Source organism: Rissa tridactyla, chromosome 3 (assembly GCF_028500815.1).
Source record: "Rissa tridactyla isolate bRisTri1 chromosome 3, bRisTri1.patW.cur.20221130, whole genome shotgun sequence".
In the NCBI taxonomy this organism is placed as follows: Eukaryota; Metazoa; Chordata; class Aves; order Charadriiformes; family Laridae; genus Rissa; species Rissa tridactyla.
This window is the reverse complement of record NC_071468.1, coordinates 2,662,238-2,683,745: the sequence shown is the minus strand read 5'-3', so window position 1 is coordinate 2,683,745 and position 21,508 is coordinate 2,662,238. Positions and strand designations below refer to the sequence as shown.

Genomic DNA, 21,508 nt, shown 5'->3' with positions numbered 1-21,508 from the left:
TCAGTTTACTCATATCTTGTTACATTCCTGACTATGGGTGCTTAGTTTCAGCATTTGGAAGTTGTACTCCTAAAGTTCTTGGCTGTGGGTGCAGAGCAGGAAGAAAAGAGTCAGTAGTTCGAAGCAGTTACTCAGCTTGCCACTGCCTGCTGGTCAAGTGAGGTGTAGCAGAATAAGAGATGTCACAGAGGTAGACTTCCTTGATAGTCAAATACAGAATATAATCCCGTAATTGTAAATCTTAAAAAGACATGCTCTTAATGCACAGAATAGATCAGAACTAGTGGTGGTAGGATGAGGATGCTGGCTGTGCTTTGGATCGTTATCTCATCTGGTGTCGAGATGCCAAGATAATACTGGTTACATGGCTTAAATGAATTGTGGAACTGATATATTTGAGTTAGTGGTTTAGATTTTTGTTACTTGACTGTTTGCAGGCACAGTAGTATTGTTTAACTGGTTCCTGTCATCTGAGAAGGTGCAATGACTAGAGCTCAATACATTACAATGCAAAATGAAGTTACTATCTGTAGTTGTTCAATCAACTTTAACTATTATATTCTTATTTTTCCTGATTTACGTACTATTTCTGAAGATTACAGAGGAAAAAAAACACATTCATCCTAACAAATGTGTCTTTAGTTCAACCTTTAAAAATATTTTCCCTTTCACAGTGCCACACTAAAACTGTGAAATTGTCTTTTATTCTAACATTTTAGGGGAATTGAGTTAGTTGGCTTTTATTTGCCTGGTTTCTCCCGTGCAGCAGTAGAAGAGGAACCAAATATATTTAGCATACTGTGGCATTTGATCCATCTTGGCCTCGATGGTGTAGGAGGGAGAATCAATGTTTTATCTCGAATCCAGTTTCATCTGGTCTGTGGTGGCTTTTTTTAAGATGTTTTTGGCTGATGATGCTGGCTGGTACAAAGGAACTGCTCCAGAGCTCATTCAGACGGTTTGATTACCTGGGAGATAAGAAGACTGGTTAAATTGAGGTTTCCTTGATTCTGACTCCAGTCATTCCTTTAGCTGACAGGATTTTCCTGTTTGAAGTATAACTAGTAAAATATGGGTGCAGGAAACTGAAACTCAATCTAACAAAGTAATGCTTAGTAAGAAAGCAATCCATGCAGGTTATAAATCAGTTAATTTTATCTTACATCTTACTTTATGAAACTTAACAGATCTGTTTTGATTTGTGTAGTAAATACAGCTGACAAATCTTACTTTTGGTTGAGATGAAACTAAATCCATTTATGAGAAAATACTGTTTTCCCTTTGTAGCAATAGCAGCACTTAAGAGTTGAAGTTAAGAGCAGACCTCAGTTGAGCTGTCAGTGAATGGAAGTTTTCTGAAACAACCTGCCTGAAAATTCTTGGAGAAATGAAATGATGTCATTAATCAGAGACTGAACTGTAACCTTTTTTAAGTATTTTTTTCTCTTTTTCCCCCCTAGCTGTACCTCCAGTTGTAGATCAGGGTGACTTGTTGGGCCTTGAGGTTAGCCAGGGTGTCGTTATCACTTCTGCCTGAATGCTGGGTGGCTTTAGCTTCCAGCCTGAAATTCCAAATGCAAGTTGGAAAATATGTTTTCTTCACATGCGTTCTTTGGACTTGAAACTCCATTCTTAAGTCGTCTTGTATTATTTTAAAATAGCTTTTAGTCTTGAGCTCTTCTGGCCCTGATACCTTTTAACTTGTTAAAAGTTTTTCCTGTTCTGCAGTTGTCCTGGATTTTGAGGGTTGAGGATTGTAAGCGGTTCAGGGAAGTTCGTCCATATCTGCCCATAATTCTAAACCAGGATTTGGGCAAAACAATTCACGTTTCTAAAATGCTTATGTGATTACTCTGCTTTTTCTTGTTCTTGAATTTTTTTTGTTTGCTTTTGGAGTTAGCAGCTTGAACCAGTTGCTGACCTGGTTATCTAGACAAAAGTGACGTTTGTGGAAGAAAGAACTGGTCAATTTGAGTTAAATGAGATGCCTGGCCTGCGCTGCATGTTCAGCCTTCAAATGTTTAGCAGTAGACCATAGCAATGGTCTGGACTTGCTCTTTATAATTTATTTAGTCTTTAAGAGAATGCTTTGGATTGTTCTTACACATATACAAATGATGCGATGTGGTTTTCATTCAAACCTTACTGAGGCTGCTTTAGTGAAAGGTGAGTGGGTGGCGTATTCCAGAACATGCCATATGGTGGTGAACTTGGCTTATTTCCAGAGTATTGTACTATCATTCTGAAGTAAAAATTCTCAGTTTACTGAGGTGATACTAAACTGCTTCAAACTCCGATATCTGTAGAGCAGATTGTTTAATGACACTTATAAAGGATGTCATTTGGTTGAAGTGCTGTGGTTTCAATAGGATTTTCTCTTACAGTGTGAAAACCTGCCTAGAACTAAAGGCTTCTTGGTTTTCCAGCTCAGTGATACGTTTCATTAATCCTGCAATGTGAAATGAAATTATGTTCCTGTGAACAGAGCGAGCTTTTCTGGAGTGGTTTGAGTTGGAATGGATAAGCACTTCTTCATTATGAAATCTGAATTGCCTGTACGACTTTTCTCATTTTGAAATGGAGGGGGGGAAAAAAAAAGTGAAGTGTTCAGAGAGACGCAGTTAGTGGCTTAAAGGAAGGTCCTGGAGTTAAGTATTAAAGCTTATGATGCTGTGGAAGCTGCTGTGGAAGAGATTTTTCTGTGGAGTGATTAGACATTTTAATGGAAATTTCTGACCTGCTTCACAAAGAGATGTTTTTTGATTCTCTGTAATGAAGGGGGAATGAGCTACGTGGCACTTCTGCGTTTGTTGGGGGAAGACAAGCTTTATGCCCTTTTCAAGAGTTTTCATGAATTAGCTTTTCTTGTTCTGCTGAAAAACAAATAGATAATTGATTGATCGGGTTCACCTCTAATGGAGAAAGGTGATTTGTGGGACAATATGGGATAGCATTGTTTCTTAAGACTAAAAATAAGATGGTATTTTGACCATGTTTTGGGGCTACTTAAACAGTTTAGTATAAGCATGTATGCATACAGACATCCCTGGAGGGGACAATTCAGCTTTAAGATTTGAAATTCTAATTTTGGTTGCAAAACAACGTGAATTTGCTGAGCTACGTTGTCCACCTGCTTCACTTATGCATCTTATTCTTTAATATAAGCAGAGAATTTGTTAATTTTAGTATACTAGTGTAAGCTCGCATCTGCAGCACCAATTACGATAACTTTCAATGCTTGTTAAATGTTTGTGCTTTGTAACTGCATAAAAGGATGTGCTTGTATGTCTTAAGTACAAGAAGTGGTTTTGTCTACAGGTGTGTACTTGCTGCTGCTGAGTATTTGCTCACCATAGGAACTCCTCGGAACTCAGGTTACACAGCCTAGATGAGATGTATTTGCTTCTAAAAGTGCATCTGAAGATTAAACTGTAGGATATTTCACGCTTTCCAAGTTTAGACTGCGGAATTTACTAATGTTGGATAATGGGATGTTCCTCACTGTCCCAGTCCAGCGCTAACCATTGCAGGGCTTGGGTCACCTGTGAAAATAGCCTTCGGTCCAGAAAGTGTTTCACTTTTATGGTATGTTTGCCTATCTATAGGGGAGCAACTTTCACACAAGGACTATAATATCTAATGCTCATCCACAAACTTTCTAAGAGGCCTTGGATTAATGTCCTTGTTCTATGCTTCATTTTTTTGTAGTTTGGACAAAAGTACTTTTTGTACTTTGCTTACCAGAAAATGCTAACAGTGGCACTAGTCCAGGCCTTCTGACAGCGATGATGTCCAGCCTTTCTGAGAATTAGAACATAGTTTGATGTGGGGGCTTGGTTGATCTACTACTTCATTGCTGTGGATAAAGGTGTTCCTCACTGTGCGCTTTTTGATGTCTTTGATGTGCTTCTCTGGCCCTTTAGTGAACTGGTTCGGGGAACTAAGCTGGCAGGAGATAATTTCAAAATGATTTTAAAACTATTGATCTTTTTTGGTAACTCTATTTTCCCACTAATTGAGCCCCTGAATGAGTTCTTGAGCAGGTGCTAGGACTGCCAGTGCTGTGTCAGTGACAGTTTTGGAATGGAAAACAGAACCTGCTCCCTTTGGTGTCAGGTTGTCAGGAGATCAGCGTAGTTGTGATGTCAGATGTAAATCTCTTTTATTGGAAGGCCTGTTTTCCAGGAATGTGTCTCTCTCCCTCTTTGTCTCAGTGAAGGGCCTGAACTTGACAGTAGTGGTGTTGCCATCTCCAAGACTTACTCAGATGCTTCTGTGATTGAAGGAGACCTTTTAGGCAGTGGCTGTGTGGCTTGTGCACATCCTGTACCTGTCTCCTTAAAATAACGCTTCCTTTTAACTTCTCAAAACACACTGATTTTAGCAAATCTAGCGGACTGCTACCCTTGACCAGTTTCTTGGCTATGCTGTGCTGAAAAATGGTAACGAGTTTGTGTTGATTTTTGTCAGAGTATGAAGTTGAAATATCTTTGTTCTACTGAGAACTATCTTTCCTGTGGAATGATAAAGAAATGAGCTATTAAATATGGAACAGAAACCACAATACTTCAGTTGAGAAAAAAAAAAAAAAGTAGAAAATGCCATTTAAGCCCAAAAAAGCATTAGAGGATTGGATTGCTGATGCTTTTAAGGGATTAAGAATATGCCTTTGTTCACTGGATGAAAGACCTTAGAAGACCAGTGAAAACTATCAAACTTTTCAGGTTGTTCTTTTGAGCTGTGGTGGCTATCATTATTTCTTTTTTCCCATGGAGAAGCTTTGGTCCTGAGCAACTGTTTTCATCTGCTGATCTCAAGGCCATATGGATGGTGGCTTATCATTCAAGTTATAACTGAAAAGCATACTACTATTGATGCAGCAAGATGGAAAATGTGCAGCTTTGCAGTCGGAAGTCTAAGAACAACACTCGCTTTCTAATTCCTTTTTGAAATGCAGAGTTGCATCAGTAGGCTTCCCTTAGTGGTTTGGCAGACAGTTACAATAGTTTAGTTTCTGGCACTGCAGACCTGTTTCCATACTATTTTGGGGGCTTTCCTATCTCATCTGTTGAATTACTGTAATGCTTCAGCAAAGCATGTGGTTTTTAGCTTTAAAATACTAGGACATGCCTATGGTGTAAAGCTAGTGCTTGGTAATAACTCTTACCCAGTTACTGACAGTGATGATTATTTTGCTAGTGACCATTCTTCTGGAGTAGTGTGCATTGATCCCAGTTGGTAATGACAAATATTTTCATTTGTAATTGAAACTACCCATAGAACAGCTCCTGTCCAGTAGGGATCTAATGGCTCGAAGTCTAGATCTAGTTTTCCAGATTTCATGAGAATGCAATTAGCAAAATGTTTCTTCTAATCCTGTTGCTCAGGCCCGAAATGCAAAAAAAATGACTAATTCTGATAAAGTCTTAGAAATGTTTTAAAATTTAGAACAGCGGTTAGGGGGAAACAAAATGTCTTCGACATAAGGTGTTCTTCTGGGTAGTGACTTTTCCTAAAATTTTCAACATCTGTGTTTTGTCTGCATGAGTCAGTTGACTCTTGTTGAAGGACGGGTTGAAACCAGATTTTGAGGTTCATCAAGTTGAAGAGCAAAATATACACCTATTGTAAGACTTCACTATGACAAGAAAACATTTGCCTGGTTTGAAAGTGTTTAATCCCGGTGTGCTGAGATCCATCATCGTGTCAAAGCTCTGTTGAAGTAGAACTATTAGTAATGTTCATCTAGTTCGTGACTCCAAGAAAAGACATGCACAGATGACCTGGAGTCAGATGTTTTTGTACAGAGTGGTTTTATATATGTATATCATGATGAAAAGTCGCTTGGAAAGCCATTGTTTCCATGTCTTCAGTCACTGGTAGGTTAACAGTGAGGAGGGAGCTGAGGATACTGTGTGGTGGAGCTGAAAACTCTAAAGCAATTTAAAAACATTTGTAGAAGAAACACAACAAAACGAGTGATTTAAATACAGCCCGTGCCCTCAGTTGACAATTTAAGCAGAAAATACAAAAGCAGGAAACCAGAATTTATTGAGTTTCATAATCCACAGTATCCATGTGTGCCATAAGAGCACAGTCGTCCAAATCCAAGTGCATTGTACTATAGTGGGTGAATAAAGGTTTAAGTTTTGTTCTTTTAAGATTGTGCAGGGAAACCTTTGCTAAGCTCCGGCACGGTGCTTTTACTTTTAAATGCTGTGCTTAAGAATTCCTGTGTTTAAAATGGATCGTCTAGGTGAACTGGAGCATTGCTGAACTTTTACGTACAGTGAAGGTGAAAGGTGATGTACCGAAGCTCTCCGTGCAGTTCTAGCTAACTTGGCATTAAAATTTGAGTTGTGCTTAGAAAGCTCTCTTTATTCTTAGAGTTCGCTTTTTATTAATAAAAAAGCATTAGTCAAAGAAGATGGAGGACTCTCTTGTTTGTATTTTTTGTCTTGCCATTGTAAACATTTGGCTGAGGCAGTAAGAGTATATTTGCCAACTTTCGGTTGTTAGGTATGATCTGAAAATCATATTGGGTAGAAATAAATTTTACTGAGGGAGCTCTACAGCAGCATTTGTAAGTTCCTATCGCAATATGTGTCGGGGTCTGGACAGTGCTGGATGCTGTCTTTCTGTCCTCAGCCTAATGTAGTTCTGTGCAGTGCTGCCAATGCAGGCTTCCTCACGAGTTCTTGCAGCCTTTAGGAAGCTGATAGATTGATCTGGTGTAAACTACTACAAGTACACTCTGATCCTTAGTCCATTTAAGTATAAAGCCCTCTTGTACATTTGAAATACCCTCTTGCAGAATTGATCCAAAGGTGGATTTTTCCATACAAGTGAAGAGGGATGCTCACCGAGATGTGCATATATGTTCATTAGAGGTGTTTCTTTTTAAAAACATGTGAAGAATCTGAATTCAAAAATATTTATTACTGTACTCGTGATATCTGGCATAGTTGAAAATAAATTCCTAACTCTTCTGCAGGTATTAAAAAATATGTTGTTGGCCTAATTATCAAGACCTCATCTGACCCAACATGTGTAGAAGTAAGTGACTTCTTTTCAGGGGAGGAGGGGGGAGGGGAATATTATGCATTACTTGACTCCTCTCCTCTTGTCTTCTCCAGAAAGAGAAAGTGTATATTGGGAAACTGAATATGATTCTTGTTCAGGTAAGCTGGAGTTCATAAAGTTTTACATCTTGTAATAAAGTGTTTGGCTTTGCATACGTGTCTAACATATGGATGCTTCACTTTTCAGATACTGAAACAGGAATGGCCAAAGCACTGGCCAACTTTTATAAGCGATATTGTGGGAGCAAGCAGGACTAGTGAAAGTCTTTGTCAGAATAACATGGTGATCCTTAAACTATTGAGTGAAGAAGTGTTTGATTTTTCCAGTGGCCAGATTACTCAAGTAAAAGCTAAACATTTGAAAGACAGGCAAGTATATATATTTAAATCTTAATAAATAGGATGGACTTTGTGCTTGCTGCTAAGTAGTTGCTCTCACTTCGAGCTTTTGGGTGAACACCTACAGCTGTTGAATTTTATTTCTAAGGCTGAGTAGTTACTGATTTTTCTTTAAAGCAGTACTGTTGGGTGATACCAAACTTTGTACACACGGATATTTCTACCTTACTGCAAGTAGCATCAGTTGACTGATGGTCTTACCCTTTTAACAAAACATCCAGCATTGCTTGCATTTCCAAGCCAGAATTTGCAGGCACAGACTTTAAGCTACTTCAAAATCTGCGTTATTAGCATGAAAATTGGTAAAAGACAGGTGGCTTGTGAATGCCTCCGTGGAAAAAGGTCTTTAGGACCTGTTCTGTGAGCATGGACATTTTGATTGAAGGAGATAGGATGTTTCATGGACGGTGGAAATGATTAATTTTTAATTTATTTTTTTACAGCATGTGCAATGAATTCTCTCAGATATTTCAACTGTGTCAGTTTGTGATGGTAAGTCTTATTTCTTTACTGATATTTTTTTGATATTTTTAAAAACTCCCCCATCATGCCTAACAATATCATAAACACTAATGGTCGTTTACAGGAAAACTCCCAAAATGCTCCCTTAGTTCATGCAACTTTGGAAACTTTGCTACGATTTCTGAACTGGATTCCTCTGGGATATATATTTGAGACCAAGTTAATCAGCACACTAATATACAAGGTACTTGCGCAAAAATTGATGGCTTTTAAATTTAAATAAAAGTTGCAAAAAAGCTTAGTGTGCAACACTTTTGTAATACTCTTTGTTTCCTCTCTCAATAGTTCTTAAATGTTCCCATGTTTCGAAATGTCTCTTTGAAGTGCCTCACAGAGATTGCAGGTGTCAGCGTAAGCCAGTATGAAGAACAGTTTGTAACACTTTTTACATTGACCATGATGCAGTTAAAACAGGTAATGTTTTTAATAAATCTGTCTCTTGACTGGTTCATTTTGCAGAATCAATTTGTGTTGAACTTAAAGTTACTTAACAAATTTATATTCATTATAGAGCTCTCGATAAGACAAATATTATTCTTCAGTGGTATTTAGCACTTGATCAGAAGGTGATAAGTGTATTTTTTTGGCTCTTGATCACAGCTGTATTTTGCTGCATTGATTTGTTTTGATTAATTCAGGGGGCTTTGTGAGCACTTGGGCTGTCTGATGGGGAAAGTTGAGAGAGATGCAACAAAACGTGTACTGCGTGTCTCCTAAGACCTAAACTGAATTAACTTCTGCAAGTTGCTATTTATTTTTGAAACAGAGAGAAATGTTTGTCATAAAGCCATGCTTTAAGTTTATATAATTTGTTTATTCCACTCAGAGCAGCTCAGATTCAGGTACATGAGTTTGTAGCTTTTCTCATTGTGTTAGCATCTTAAGAGAACAGTTTTAAGGGGTTTTTTGGCATTTTTTTTCCTTTGTTTGTAATGTTGGTCTGTCTCAGGGGTTCTTTAGAACAGGCATGCTTCTTTTAATGGCCCAGTTCTCCCCAGCTGCAAGTGGAGCTGTAGGACTTTTATTTAGTTATAATTAAATTTAAAGGCAGGTTGTTGCACACACCAAAGTTATCTTGTGTATTAGGCAGCTGAACATTACTTCCTCAGTTTTGACAGATGATACTCTTGATTTTAAATGCCGGTATATCTGGCCTAAGTTTTTGCTCAAAGCATCAGTTGAATGCCAAGTTGGGTATTTGGCATGTTTTGCAACCTGCAGGTTTTTAGCGTGACTGTGGCATATGAAGTTGATGCAAACTGTTGCATTTATTGCAGATATTTGTCTTGTTCTTAACTTTGTAAAATGAAGTTGGAGAACAATCAAAACCACACAAAAGCTGGCAGCAGCAAAAGTGTTAAACTTTATTCTCTCTGTTCTATAGCTTAATAGTGTTGACTTCAAAGAATGTAGTTTACTAGTTGATGATAATGTTGAAAACATTTTATTTGTATAATGATCGAGTTTAAAAGGCAGCGCATCTCTTTAAGAGGTGCCAGAGATTTCTAGAAGGTGACTGAAGAGTACGTTCCAGTATCCTTCAGTCGTCTTTATAATTTCTAAATACTACAGAGGAGGTCTTTCATGGGGTTTTAACGTTATGATGATGTAATGTTGTGAAACTTAATGTTACTAGGGACAGGTAACAAACACATTTTTGGAACATCTTTGCCCCATGCCAGCTGGAAATGTCTGTGATAGAGTAGATACTTCTCTTGTTTACAGCTGCTGTTACAAGGGGTGGAAAAGGGTCTAGTGCGTCAGAACTCTTGCATCTGTTTGTTTTTGCCGTACTGTCCATCTTGGGCTCAAGCATGAAATGAAGGAGCTGTAAGGCTTTTTTGTAAGAAAGCTCTGTAAAGAGTGGATGCCATCAAAGGCAGAGGACTTTTTTGCCAAAAGAGCAGGATATTTCTTAATATTTAGTAGTTCTACTTCTGCATAAAATGGGAAATTCTTGATTATGTCTCTAATCTTTTTATTAGATGCTTCCCTTAAATACCAATATCCGACTTGCGTACTCCAATGGAAAAGATGATGAACAGAACTTCATTCAGAATCTCAGTTTGTTTCTCTGCACGTTCCTCAAGGAACATGGTCAGCTTATAGAAAAAAGATTAAATCTGCGGGAGACATTAATGGAGGTAAGTTGCTCAATTTATCCTGTTTCAAAATGTAGCAAGTGTGTCCTCACATGCAAAGGATGTGATAGTAATATAATTTCTAGATTGTTCTACGTATAGCGGGTAAGAGGGGAAAAAAAATTCCTATTTCCTTCACATAATTAATAAATCTCATGAATAATTCAAAAAACCTTTCGGTTTTTGTTTCCTAGTATGCTTCAAAGGCACTCTGTTTTCAGTGATCCTATACTGCTAATACAATGTCTGAAGTCCATAAGTCTCTGTCTCTCCCTCTTCTTAATTGTTCCTCCTTGAAAGTGTTAAATACGGCTTTAAAATAATTTCATATATTCTTTTCCCATGGGTCCGTACATACCATGTTTTGCGTTTAAGTCTTGTACAGAGAAGGCGTTGCTATGACTTTGATCAGTCTGTGTGAAGCAGGTCAGTTGTGTTTTCACTCAGCATCCAAAGCGGGTTTGTAGGGTCCAGCGCGTGCCGCAGTTCAGCGCTTCCATCCTGGTGCCGTTTCTTGCCTCATTTGCCATTTCCCGAAGTTTGAGTAAAAGGCTTTAAATATAATCCTCGAGGATGATGCTCTGTTTCTGTGTAATAAAGACTGCATGTGCCAGTAACACTTAATGGCAGAGCTCTACCAAATGACTGTGCGTTGCTGTATTTTGCAGTATTACTGGTCTAGGAGGGGGACCTATGGGTCTCGGTTATCAGCAATCTTACAGCAGTTGCTGTAAGAGATTTCTGCTGAGAATAAGATTTCCAGTTGTCCTTCCTTTCTGCTTGTTCCCTTCTTTTCTTGGAGACTGCTGCATTCTTTTCAATTGTGACAGTAAAGTACAACTTCACTGTCAAAAATTACTGGGATCTGTGGAAATTATTGGAAATTCAGCTAGGAACGACGGGTTGGAAAGGCTTAAATTCTAGGTGTCTAGATTCAACGTGCTACCTCATAATGTATTGAGGCTAGATCACAAAATTAGGGTTTTTTCAGCTGTGTTTTTTTTGATTGTGAAGACAAATGTGTCTGAGGGTGAGCTGTTCTGTGGTGACTCTTTTGCTAGCTCCCTCCCACTGCTGAGCTCCAAGGGGACGAAAGTGGCTCTGTAGCCCCTTGAAGCACCACTGCCCGTGCCCAGAGTCAAGCCCTGTGTAGGTATGGAGGCGCCAGGGTGAGGGACTGCCCGCAGACGGGGACAAAAAGAATATTGCAGCTGAAACATGGAGACCACGTTCCATTTGGGAGGGGGAAGTACATCTTGCAGGTGATTAGTTCTCATCTAACAAACGTCCATCTGAATTCCAGTCTGTTTTCCAGCTGGTGTTCGCAGTATTTCTGGAGGTAGCCCTCTACACATAAATGTTCATAAGATGGTTGCAAATACCAAATTGTAGCTCACTTAGAAGATGGACTAAGAGGAGTATCACTTTTTATTTTAAAAAGAATAACTATCGACAGTTCCCAAATAATTCCTAAACTTGCAAGTAGTAAGCTTTTAAAATAACAGTGAATCGGGGGAGCAGAGCTCAAGCTTCTCTATATATTGAGGCTTTATTAGGAAGACTTGTGGTCATGGCTGCAGCTGTTGTGTGTCCCGTGCAACTGTGTGTAAGTTGGGGTGCAGTTTTTAGGTATTGGCCTCCTCTTGTCTGGTATAACTATGTTAAATTCTTCTTTAAAGCTGACACCTACAAAATTCAATTCTGAATGACTGAAAGTGGTGTACAGGATGTTGAAATGCTTCACAAAGTTCTTAGGCTGGCCGAAAATGGTTGCAAATTTCACTTTTGTAAGTTGCAATGTAATAGAACATAGTTACAGTTACTTAAAGTTCTATGTCATTCTAACCTCTTTATTCCTGCACTTTGGATGTGTCAGATCTTCTGAAATTGCTCCACGGATTCACTGGAGCTGTGTAGACTAATGAAGGAAGCTGTATGAGTTCTTCCAAGTAAAATTACCAAGAAAAAGTTTGTAAGACTAATGTATGGCTGGTTTGAATCCCTCTTTTGACATTGTAGGTACAGGTGCTGAATTCAGGTCTTTACCATCTGAAATGCTCTGAGGTGCTGCAGTACCCAAGCTATGAAATGTCTTCAGATTTCATTGTTTCATTCTGTTTGTTCACTAGGGGACTATTGCTTTGATACCTTTCACCAGGGGACTGAAAAATAAGCTAGGTAAAAATAGTTTGGCTACGTAGTTCTAATTACTGTGGTCGGTATCTGGGTCTGTCAGAATTGCATCGGTGGCCTTCCCTTCTCAGTCTGCCATGGCTCTTCTGGCAATAAAGAAGCTGAAAAGGTTCTGGTAGATGATGGCTGTGGAAAGCGAGCCAGTGGCATGGCTTTGAGCGCCTTTGGTTCTTCAGGGTGTACGGATCCAGAACAACGGAGTAGTAATAGGCTTGAGAACAGCAGTCATTGAAACGAGCTGTCGAGAGTTTTTTGAGGCTCTAAACCAAAATGCCTTGCAGAAGCTCCAGAGGCTGAGTTGGATAATTTCCAAACAGGCTGATTTGGCTGTGGCAGTTTTTAAGTTGTCTTTAGGTTACTTTAGATTTAAGAATTGATACACACTTTGAAAATACCAGTAATTGACAGGGCGCTTTGAGTTGTCTGCTGGTCACGGCTCTGACTTGCAGGTAATGCCATTGCAATGTTAATGCCTCCTGTTCCGAACTCGTGCATTAATTTGGCATTTCATCAATATTTGGATAACTGCACTTTGAAGCAATGTGGTTTTATCTGCAGAAATAATTCATAACTGGATGTTTAAACCACACTTTTCCAGGCTCTTCATTATATGTTATTGGTATCAGAAGTTGAGGAAACAGAAATTTTCAAGATTTGTCTTGAATATTGGAATCATTTAGCTGCTGAGCTGTACAGGGAAAGTCCATTTTCAACGTCTGCTTCTCCGTTGCTTTCGGGAAGTCAACACTTTGATGTTCCGCCAAGACGACAGCTTTATTTGCCTGTATTGTCCAAGGTAATCCATGCTTAAATAAAGGTACTGTAAAGACTTAGATAATGTTCCTGAATTAGAGATTTTGCCTCCTGTAAGGAGTGACGTAAGAAAACTTTTCTTGCTTTGAGTAGTTGGTAATTGATGCAACTCTAATTATTTAGTATGCTGCAATTGTGAAAATACTTTAAGATGATACCAGTACATGACAGGAGTATTAATACGGTGTTTCAGGGGCTTTTTTTTAGATACCTATTATAAATGTAAGACTTAATTTAATAAAAAAAAAAAAGTTTTAAACTGTTTCTTAAAGGGGTAAAGGCTGGAGTGTTACAGTTGGAGGAAAAAAAATGTGTGTATAGAATAAATGGTTTTTTAAAACCCTAATATGACATACACATTTTGAAGCTCTAAAAAGTATACTTCATAGGTTGGGGGTTTTTAACTACTCAGCTTGTTCATGGAGAGAGAGAAATCAGCAAAATGGCTTTTTAGTTAATGCGTGTCTATAGAATCTTAATGTGAGCAAATCTGGTGAAGTGCTGGCTATACGCTTTATCTGGGTCAGGCTGCTCTGGCAGCACCCATGGAGCTACACGTGTATTTTCGTGTTACGGTTTGATTCAGTTTTAACTCGCTTTTGCAACATGCAGGTTCGATTGCTAATGGTTAGCCGTATGGCTAAACCTGAAGAAGTCCTAGTTGTGGAAAATGATCAAGGGGAAGTAGTACGAGAATTCATGAAGGATACAGATTCCATAAACTTGTATAAAAATATGAGAGAAACACTGGGTAAGTGTACTCAGCTCAAAATTTAGTCCTAACTGCAATTTGAGGGGGTGGGGGGGATTAGAATTGTCACGTATTTAAGACATTAGACCTTCAATACTAAATATTTTTCTATCAAATGCAAATGCTTTAAGGGAATGCTGAGAGCCAGCGTTAGATTAATTGTTCTAATACCTTTTCATGTGGAATGTGAAAAAAAGAACTTTTGATTGATTTATTGTATTAAATGTTTATTGTATTAAAATTATTACTGTATGTCTGAGCCTTAGTTGTATGTCCAGATACAGGATTATTTATATGGAAAAGCAGATTTAGTTAGTGTTTGATTTCTGTTGTTAACTATTGCTTGTAGTGTAGTATCTTTCAGATTCAAAAAAAAAAAAACACATGTGAATGTGGTGGAAGCTGTGTTCTGTGGAGTAGTAAAATCTGTTTCTGAATCTGGCCTCAGATTTAGAATTTCATATTAAAGACACAAATACTTATTAGGGGCTGATGCAAGTGTCTGAGTTGCGATACCTGAATTGTCCCACCTAGACTTGTTTAGGAGGAGCATCTCCACTGTGCTGATGGCTTATTGCAACCAGCAGAGTTAAGGGCACTGAAACAAAGAGCAGAAGAAAATGGATTGACTTCTTACACACTATATAACGTCCCCCATAGGTAGCCAGTCCCATATTCCCTATAGACCATCAGTATGTCTGCCTTTTGTTACTAATTTAACTTAGCAACTTGACTGATGTGACTGGCATGCGAGACATTCATTGACTGAGACTTTTCACATCGCTTGTTGTCTTTTGGTTACAACTTAACTTTGCCTATGGAGCTGTGGTCCAGGTTGTTGCTTTAAAATGCCCCTGTTTGATGTTTATGTCTTTCAGTTTATCTTACGCATCTGGATTATGCAGACACGGAACGAATTATGACTGAGAAACTTCACAATCAAGTGAACGGAACAGAATGGTCATGGAAAAATTTGAATACCTTGTGTTGGGCTATCGGCTCGATCAGTGGAGCAATGCATGAAGAAGATGAAAAAAGATTCCTTGTTACAGTAATTAAGGTATCATGGTGCAAAACTAACAGCTTTGTCACACTTCATAATTTATGCTCAAAAAACTAAGTTTACAAAAAATATTGCTGTACGTTCTTTGTAAGTTACCTTGTACAGCAGGCAAGTTGGTAAGAGTAACTTACTGGGGAATCTTACATCCTGAATTTAAGGCTGATAAAGTCTTTAACCATGAGCAATGCGTTAATCAGACAGCCTTTTTGCTGTGAAAATTTCAGGGGTAAAATTTAGTTTATGATTAAGAATTTTTCTTCAGGGATGCAGAAGAGATGGAAAGGGATTGCTAACGAAATAAAGGAAAGTGGCAAAATAACCTACACTTGTAACGACGTGGCACCCTGCTGTTTTTCCTTTTTCCAAATATTCATTGATCAAAGTGATTTTTTTGGTAAATATGTGCATGGAAAGAGTGCAGGAACAGAACATTTTTTTACAAGAGTAACGGACCTTGCTCTAACAAGTCACATAAATCATGCAGACGATTCAGTTTAATTTCTTTTCTCTGATGTGGAATGTATATTGATACCAACTGCTTGGTCAGTATTAAATGCTGTGAGGCTTGTTGAAGTCCTCCCTGTAGAAATCGTTAGTTATATTGCAGATGAAGATTCCGAGGTTGAAACCATGGTGTTCCTGGTTTGGTTGAAATTTCAATAAGTGCATTACCCAAGTCTTAACCCACTTGGGCGTTTTGTTTGTTTTTTTCTTTGGACTTTGAACTTGATGATGGTAACCACTTTCCTTTATTTTAGTACAGCTCCTTGTAGGGTTTTTATGCTTCGTCTTGTAGTGCTTTTAATTGAACTTGGACAAACTTGGAGAGGAAACTAAAAATATGTTGTGTTGTAGGATCTCCTGGGACTCTGCGAACAAAAGCGAGGAAAAGACAATAAAGCCATTATTGCATCAAATATAATGTATATAGTAGGTCAATACCCACGGTTTTTGAGAGCTCACTGGAAATTTTTGAAGACAGTAGTCAACAAGTTGTTTGAATTTATGCATGGTAATTATCTGGTTTTTACATGCTGTTTTAATTGTAAAAAACAATTAAAATTGATGCCCATACATGCATGTGTATGGGGGGGGGGGGAAATGCAAAGTAGTAACTGACTTGATCTAATTTAGAAACCCATGATGGCGTCCAGGATATGGCTTGTGATACCTTCATAAAAATAGCACAGAAATGCCGCCGACATTTTGTTCAGGTTCAAGTGGGAGAGGTCATGCCCTTCATTGATGAAATCTTGAACAATATTAATACAATCATCTGTGACCTTCAGCCACAACAGGTATGTTTCATTCGGGGTTGTGGACAATTCTAAAAACTAATCAAAAGTGAACTTCATATTAAAGTGTAGTAGCGGCTTTCAAGGCTTGAATTGAATTCCTCAGTTCTTTGTTCGTGACAGTGTGAGGGTATCAATAGTATGATGCGGTTGCATTACGGAGAGCTCAGTTGGAATGCTTGGAAGGAGAATTAAAGTGCATTTAGTCAGAATTTTGATTTCTGGAATGTTTTAACAAGTAAATAACATACTGAATCTAATTCTGAGGTTCTGATTCAGGAAAGATTAATACCCTACTATCAGAGTAGACTTACAGCTCCTGTATTTGAGAAGCGGGGAAGGGAACAAGCCAAAAGCACCTATGTCTAGGAAGGGCACAGCTCAGGAAGCGAGGTGTGCATGCAAGTGACACGTGCTGAGATGTGCAAAAATGTCCTGAAACTTTGGGCAGAGTGGCTCTGGCATCTGGAAAAGGTTTAAACACTTCTGCTAATATTTAGTTAAGAGCTAAATGGCACACGTCTGAGCTTCCTCACTTCAGGATTTCATGGCAAAATGAAGGAAGACTCTGGGATGTATTTAGTGGCATTTGAAGGGAAGGGGATGGAGGTTTGTTTTATATATGATAAAAAAACAGAGAAGGATCTCATAAATTCAAGAGGGGGGAAAAAGGCATTTAGACAGTGAAGCCTGTTTTCAGCCTTCACTATATGTTAGTTCAGAACAGTGTGAAATTTGCCTTATTCCTTTTTAACCTTTCTATGTGACTACTTGTTCTGATCAGGTGCATACATTCTATGAAGCAGTGGGATACATGATCGGGGCACAGACAGACCAGTCTGTGCAGGAGCACCTGATAGAAAAATACATGTTGCTACCTAATCAGGTGTGGGACAGCATAATTCAACAGGCAACAAAGGTAAGCTCATAAATTTTACATGTATTCTGTGTTCAGGTGAAGAAAACCTGCTAAATGCTGGGTTTGTTTTTCACGCAGCGGGAGATGAAGTACGTAGCTGTGGTGGGCTTTTACTAAAGGATGGCTAAAGCAGTGATTGACATGACAGCAGAAGTGGTTTTGAGAGAGGAGACTTAAATGACAAAATAAATACTGTTTTTAATCTGACTTAAAGGATAATTTTCTGTTACTGTACAGAATATGCTTCAACAGTTTTTTCCCAAGACTCCCTTTCACCTGGCTTAGAAGCGGGTTTTCTTTCTGAGTAGCAGGGAAATTAAAATGCTAGAAAATACTGCTCACTCTTCCTCCTTTCTCTTCCATCATTCTCTTAAAGTACCTCTTTATTTCTTACTTTGGTCTTCCGTTTCTTTCAGTCTTTTCAAAATACATTATCTCCACCCATTAAAGAACAACAGTCTTGCACTGCACAAGAGATCAATCCATTTGGAGTTAATCTAATTGAAATCCTGAAACTGAAAAAGCTTGAGTAACTTTTCTCACTCTGGCTTCCCTCTTAAAACAAGAACGTACTGCCTTGCCTTTGGACCACTGCTGTCTGGTTTCACCTTCTTACTTTCTCCTCCTTAGTGTTTTTCTTTCTTCAACTGGAGTGACGCTTGTACCACTCTAGCAAAAATACTTTAGCAGAAGAGCAGAATGAAATCAATTGAAGTTTTATCCAGACTTTCTGTTTGAGGTGGTGGCAAGTGCCATGAAGTAAACAGCGGTGTATATGAAGTCTGTACATTTCAGTGATATGTTCTTTTAACGCTGTGGAAGATAAATTATTTAAAGTTACATTTTCATGTTGAAAGCTAAAGAGCAGTTTTATTCCCTAAACAAAATGGACTCTATTTTTTTTTTAACAGAATGTTGATATTCTAAAGGATCCTGAAACAGTGAAGCAGCTTGGTAGCATTCTGAAAACCAATGTGAGAGCATGTAAAGCAGTTGGCCACCCCTTTGTGATTCAGCTTGGAAGAATTTATTTAGATATGCTGAATGTGTACAAGTGCCTCAGTGAAAATATTTCTGCAGCTATTCAGGCTAATGGTAAGAAATTCTACGTTCTTCCTGAAAATGAGGGTTAGCAGGGTATGTCATTAGGTTTCAGAGTACATTCCAATTAGGCTAATTTTACGGTGTTTGTTTTATTGTTTGGGAAAGTGGAGAATGACTGAAAGCGCTGGCTTAGATTTTGTTGTTAACCAGATGTTCTATTCAGATAAAGAACTACTGATTTTAGAGGGAGGAAAAAACACCTATAAACAAGCAAGTTGAAAAAGGATGCAAAGCACCATAGATGCTTACTTAGAATTAATAGGGATCTTGCTGAGACAAAGTTGTAGCATGTGTTCTTTTAGCTTACTCTTAATTTTGTATATTAAAAGACTGTCTTTAAATAGAACCTCATTCATTTTTTTAAAAGATGTTGTCAGGGTTTTGGTATGATACTGTGTTACTAAATAGCTTTATTACAGAAATGTAACCGTAGTGAGGAAGATGTCTGAAAGTCATGATAAACCAGGCTCGCAGTCACTGAGAAGGAATTGCCAATTACCTAACCTATTTCTACAAGATAAAATAGGCCTATGGTATCTCAGCAGAGAATGTGCTTCTGTAGTAGTTCATTACAAGATTAAATGAGTCGGCTATTGAATTCTGTGTTATGACCAGTTTTCTTTCTGGTGCAGATAATTGTATTTGGAAATGTGAGCGTTAGATAAAACTTGGTAACTGAGCAGCTGGTTTACCTTGAAGTAGCTTCTCAGAGTCTGTTCTCCCACCTGGCTCTGTCTTCCCAGAGACAGCTCTGATGCCAGCCCGAGCCATCCCACCTTGCTTTCCCTGGCTGCGCTCCTCAGGTTTTCCTGCGCGTGGTAATGGTTGTATGGCGCTGCACTTCACTAGATCAGGTTTCACTGAGCAGAGTACAGTGATTTTGGGGGGTAAGCAACTGAACTAAGGATGAGGCTTCTTAAGGATGAGTGCAGACAAAGAAAAGTGGAAGGGTTATTTCTTAGATGAAATCAGGAAGTAACTTATTCTCCCCCCCCATCACTTGATGAGGAGCAGATGTGAGCTCAGTCCGTGTGGTTAAGTGACTATCCGTGATTTCCCTTAGTTGAAAAGTAAGTTGCAGCTTTGTTTTTGAACGCTGTAAGTCATGTACTGTCTTGTAGTAGTTCTGTAGCGCTAAATGGCAACTTGGAGCTATGGAGCTAGAATGGGGAGGTAGGTTTTTTATTTATTTGCACAATACGCATAAGAAGTCTTTAATAGTCTTTGTAGTTTGGATATAAAAACTGAGCATTCTCTGTTTTGTAATATGAATTTAAGTTAATCTTTTTGTTATTTTACCCGATTAACAGAAGCTTTAAAACTTTTCAGGTGAAATGGTAACAAAGCAGCCCTTGATTCGAAGTATGAGGACTGTAAAAAGGGAAACTTTAAAACTAATTTCTGGCTGGGTGAGCAGGTCCAATGATCCTCAGATGGTAAGTAGGTTCATTTTATACAAATAAGTGTATTCGTATAAGACGACAGAATTAGGAAGACTCTGTTTTCTTGTTCTGTTGCTGACCGAATCAGTTGGTCACAAGAGCAAGGAGAAAGTGTGATGGTACAGAGGGAAGCCTGGGCTACACTTGAGATACTTCAGTTAATTTTAGCTGAGACTAATCTTAAAGGGAATCGAGGAGGTGTAAGAGAACCCTGTTGGAAGCCCTGTTGGATGGGTACAGAGTGGGGGGAGTTTATGGAAGTGTAATTTATTTCAGCTTCCTTAGGAAAAGTATCTCCTGTAACTACACAACGCACTTTGCTATAAACTGTATGCCAGAGACTTTGTTCAATAACTGCATTGGTATAACCGTGGCTTACTCTTTCATTTAGGTAGCCGAAAACTTTGTCCCACCCTTGTTGGATGCAGTTCTCATTGACTACCAGCGAAATGTTCCAGCCGCGAGAGAACCTGAAGTGCTGAGTACTATGGCTATCATTGTAAACAAGCTGGGTGGACACATCACTGCTGAAATACCTCAGATATTTGATGCTGTTTTTGAGTGCACGCTAAATATGATCAACAAGGTATTTATAATTGGTAACGGATAAGGCATCTCCCTGGTGACTGAAGCCCAAAAAAAAAAAAAAGGGGTTTTCTAAGAGTGCTAGTCTTGGCTGTTGGTACATCTCTAACTGAAAGACATCCTTTTCTTGCCATGAAGGGAGGCAGTATGTAGTGAACTTAAGAGTTCAGTACACAGCTTCCATCTCATGGAAATGAAGCAGGGGTTCGTGCTGTCTTTCTGTGATTATCATTTCCATATGTGATGTCTTGTGGATCATCTCCCCAGTTTTTTTGCAGTCTCACAAAGTGCATTTGTGGCACTTGCAGAAATTTCTGCTCAAGCGAACATACTTGTTTGAAATCTGGCTGCCTAGTTAGGTGTCTTAATCTCATTGCCTCGAATTTCTCTGTTCAGCTCTTAAGTCATTAGCAGTTTTTCTGTTCTGGGGACTTGGAATGTCACGCTTCTGGAAGCAGAAGTGTACTTCGGCCCAATGTCGGTGCGGGACTAACTGCTGAATTTCATAAACATATAAAATTTATGAATATAAGTATGATCAGTCACTTTGAGTATTTCCTCACTCATGCAGTTCTTACGCTACAGCGTGCAATGTGTATTTGCATAATACTTGAGCACTACCAGCTGAATTAGTGCTGCTTTGCAATAGGGTGTAACCAGAAATTGTTCCCCTGTAGCAACGTAGGCGCTTAACCGGCGCTGAGACCATCTGCCTCCTTATCTGTGGACCCAGTAGCGATTCAGGTTGTGTTCTGACAGAACGTGTCTCGGCCTGTCAGCGTTGGGTAACTCCAGATTGTCTTCTCAAGCTTTGGGGGGGGAAATTGCGGGGAAAAATCTCACCGAGAAATGTAACCTTTGCTTTGCGTTTCAGGTTATTTCAAACCTGGGTTCTAAGTGTTCTGTCAGCTATTGACTCTACTCAACACAAGATCTTATGATGGACCTTTAAGAACCTTGACCTTTTTTTCTCCCCCTGCCTCTCCTTCTAGGACTTTGAAGAATATCCTGAACATAGAACAAACTTCTTCTTGCTACTCCAGGCTGTAAATTCTCATTGCTTCCCAGCGTTCCTGGCCATTCCACCTGCACAGTTCAAGCTTGTTCTGGATTCTATTATTTGGGCTTTCAAACATACAATGAGAAATGTTGCAGATACAGGTAAATGGAAGTGTTCAACATGCAGACTTCATTTGCAG

The 21,508-nt window shown here is 38.8% G+C and overlaps 1 protein-coding gene across 5 annotated transcripts in view; it reads left to right on the top strand.

Annotated features, from left to right (window-relative positions):
- The window catches only part of XPO1 (exportin 1), a 40,425-nt gene that overhangs the window by 13,753 nt on the left and 5,164 nt on the right, over window positions 1-21,508 (top strand). For all 5 annotated transcript variants that reach the window (XM_054194312.1, XM_054194311.1, XM_054194310.1 and 2 more), the window contains 17 exons: window positions 6,995-7,056; window positions 7,137-7,181; window positions 7,270-7,451; window positions 7,925-7,973; window positions 8,068-8,187; window positions 8,289-8,417; window positions 9,989-10,147; window positions 12,936-13,133; window positions 13,763-13,901; window positions 14,780-14,961; window positions 15,820-15,976; window positions 16,099-16,262; window positions 17,044-17,178; window positions 18,090-18,273; window positions 19,612-19,718; window positions 20,116-20,310; window positions 21,302-21,470. In XM_054194312.1, coding sequence (XP_054050287.1) covers window positions 6,995-7,056; window positions 7,137-7,181; window positions 7,270-7,451; window positions 7,925-7,973; window positions 8,068-8,187; window positions 8,289-8,417; window positions 9,989-10,147; window positions 12,936-13,133; window positions 13,763-13,901; window positions 14,780-14,961; window positions 15,820-15,976; window positions 16,099-16,262; window positions 17,044-17,178; window positions 18,090-18,273; window positions 19,612-19,718; window positions 20,116-20,310; window positions 21,302-21,470 — 2,376 coding nt within the window. The remainder of the gene's footprint in view (window positions 1-6,994; window positions 7,057-7,136; window positions 7,182-7,269; window positions 7,452-7,924; window positions 7,974-8,067; window positions 8,188-8,288; window positions 8,418-9,988; window positions 10,148-12,935; window positions 13,134-13,762; window positions 13,902-14,779; window positions 14,962-15,819; window positions 15,977-16,098; window positions 16,263-17,043; window positions 17,179-18,089; window positions 18,274-19,611; window positions 19,719-20,115; window positions 20,311-21,301; window positions 21,471-21,508) is intronic.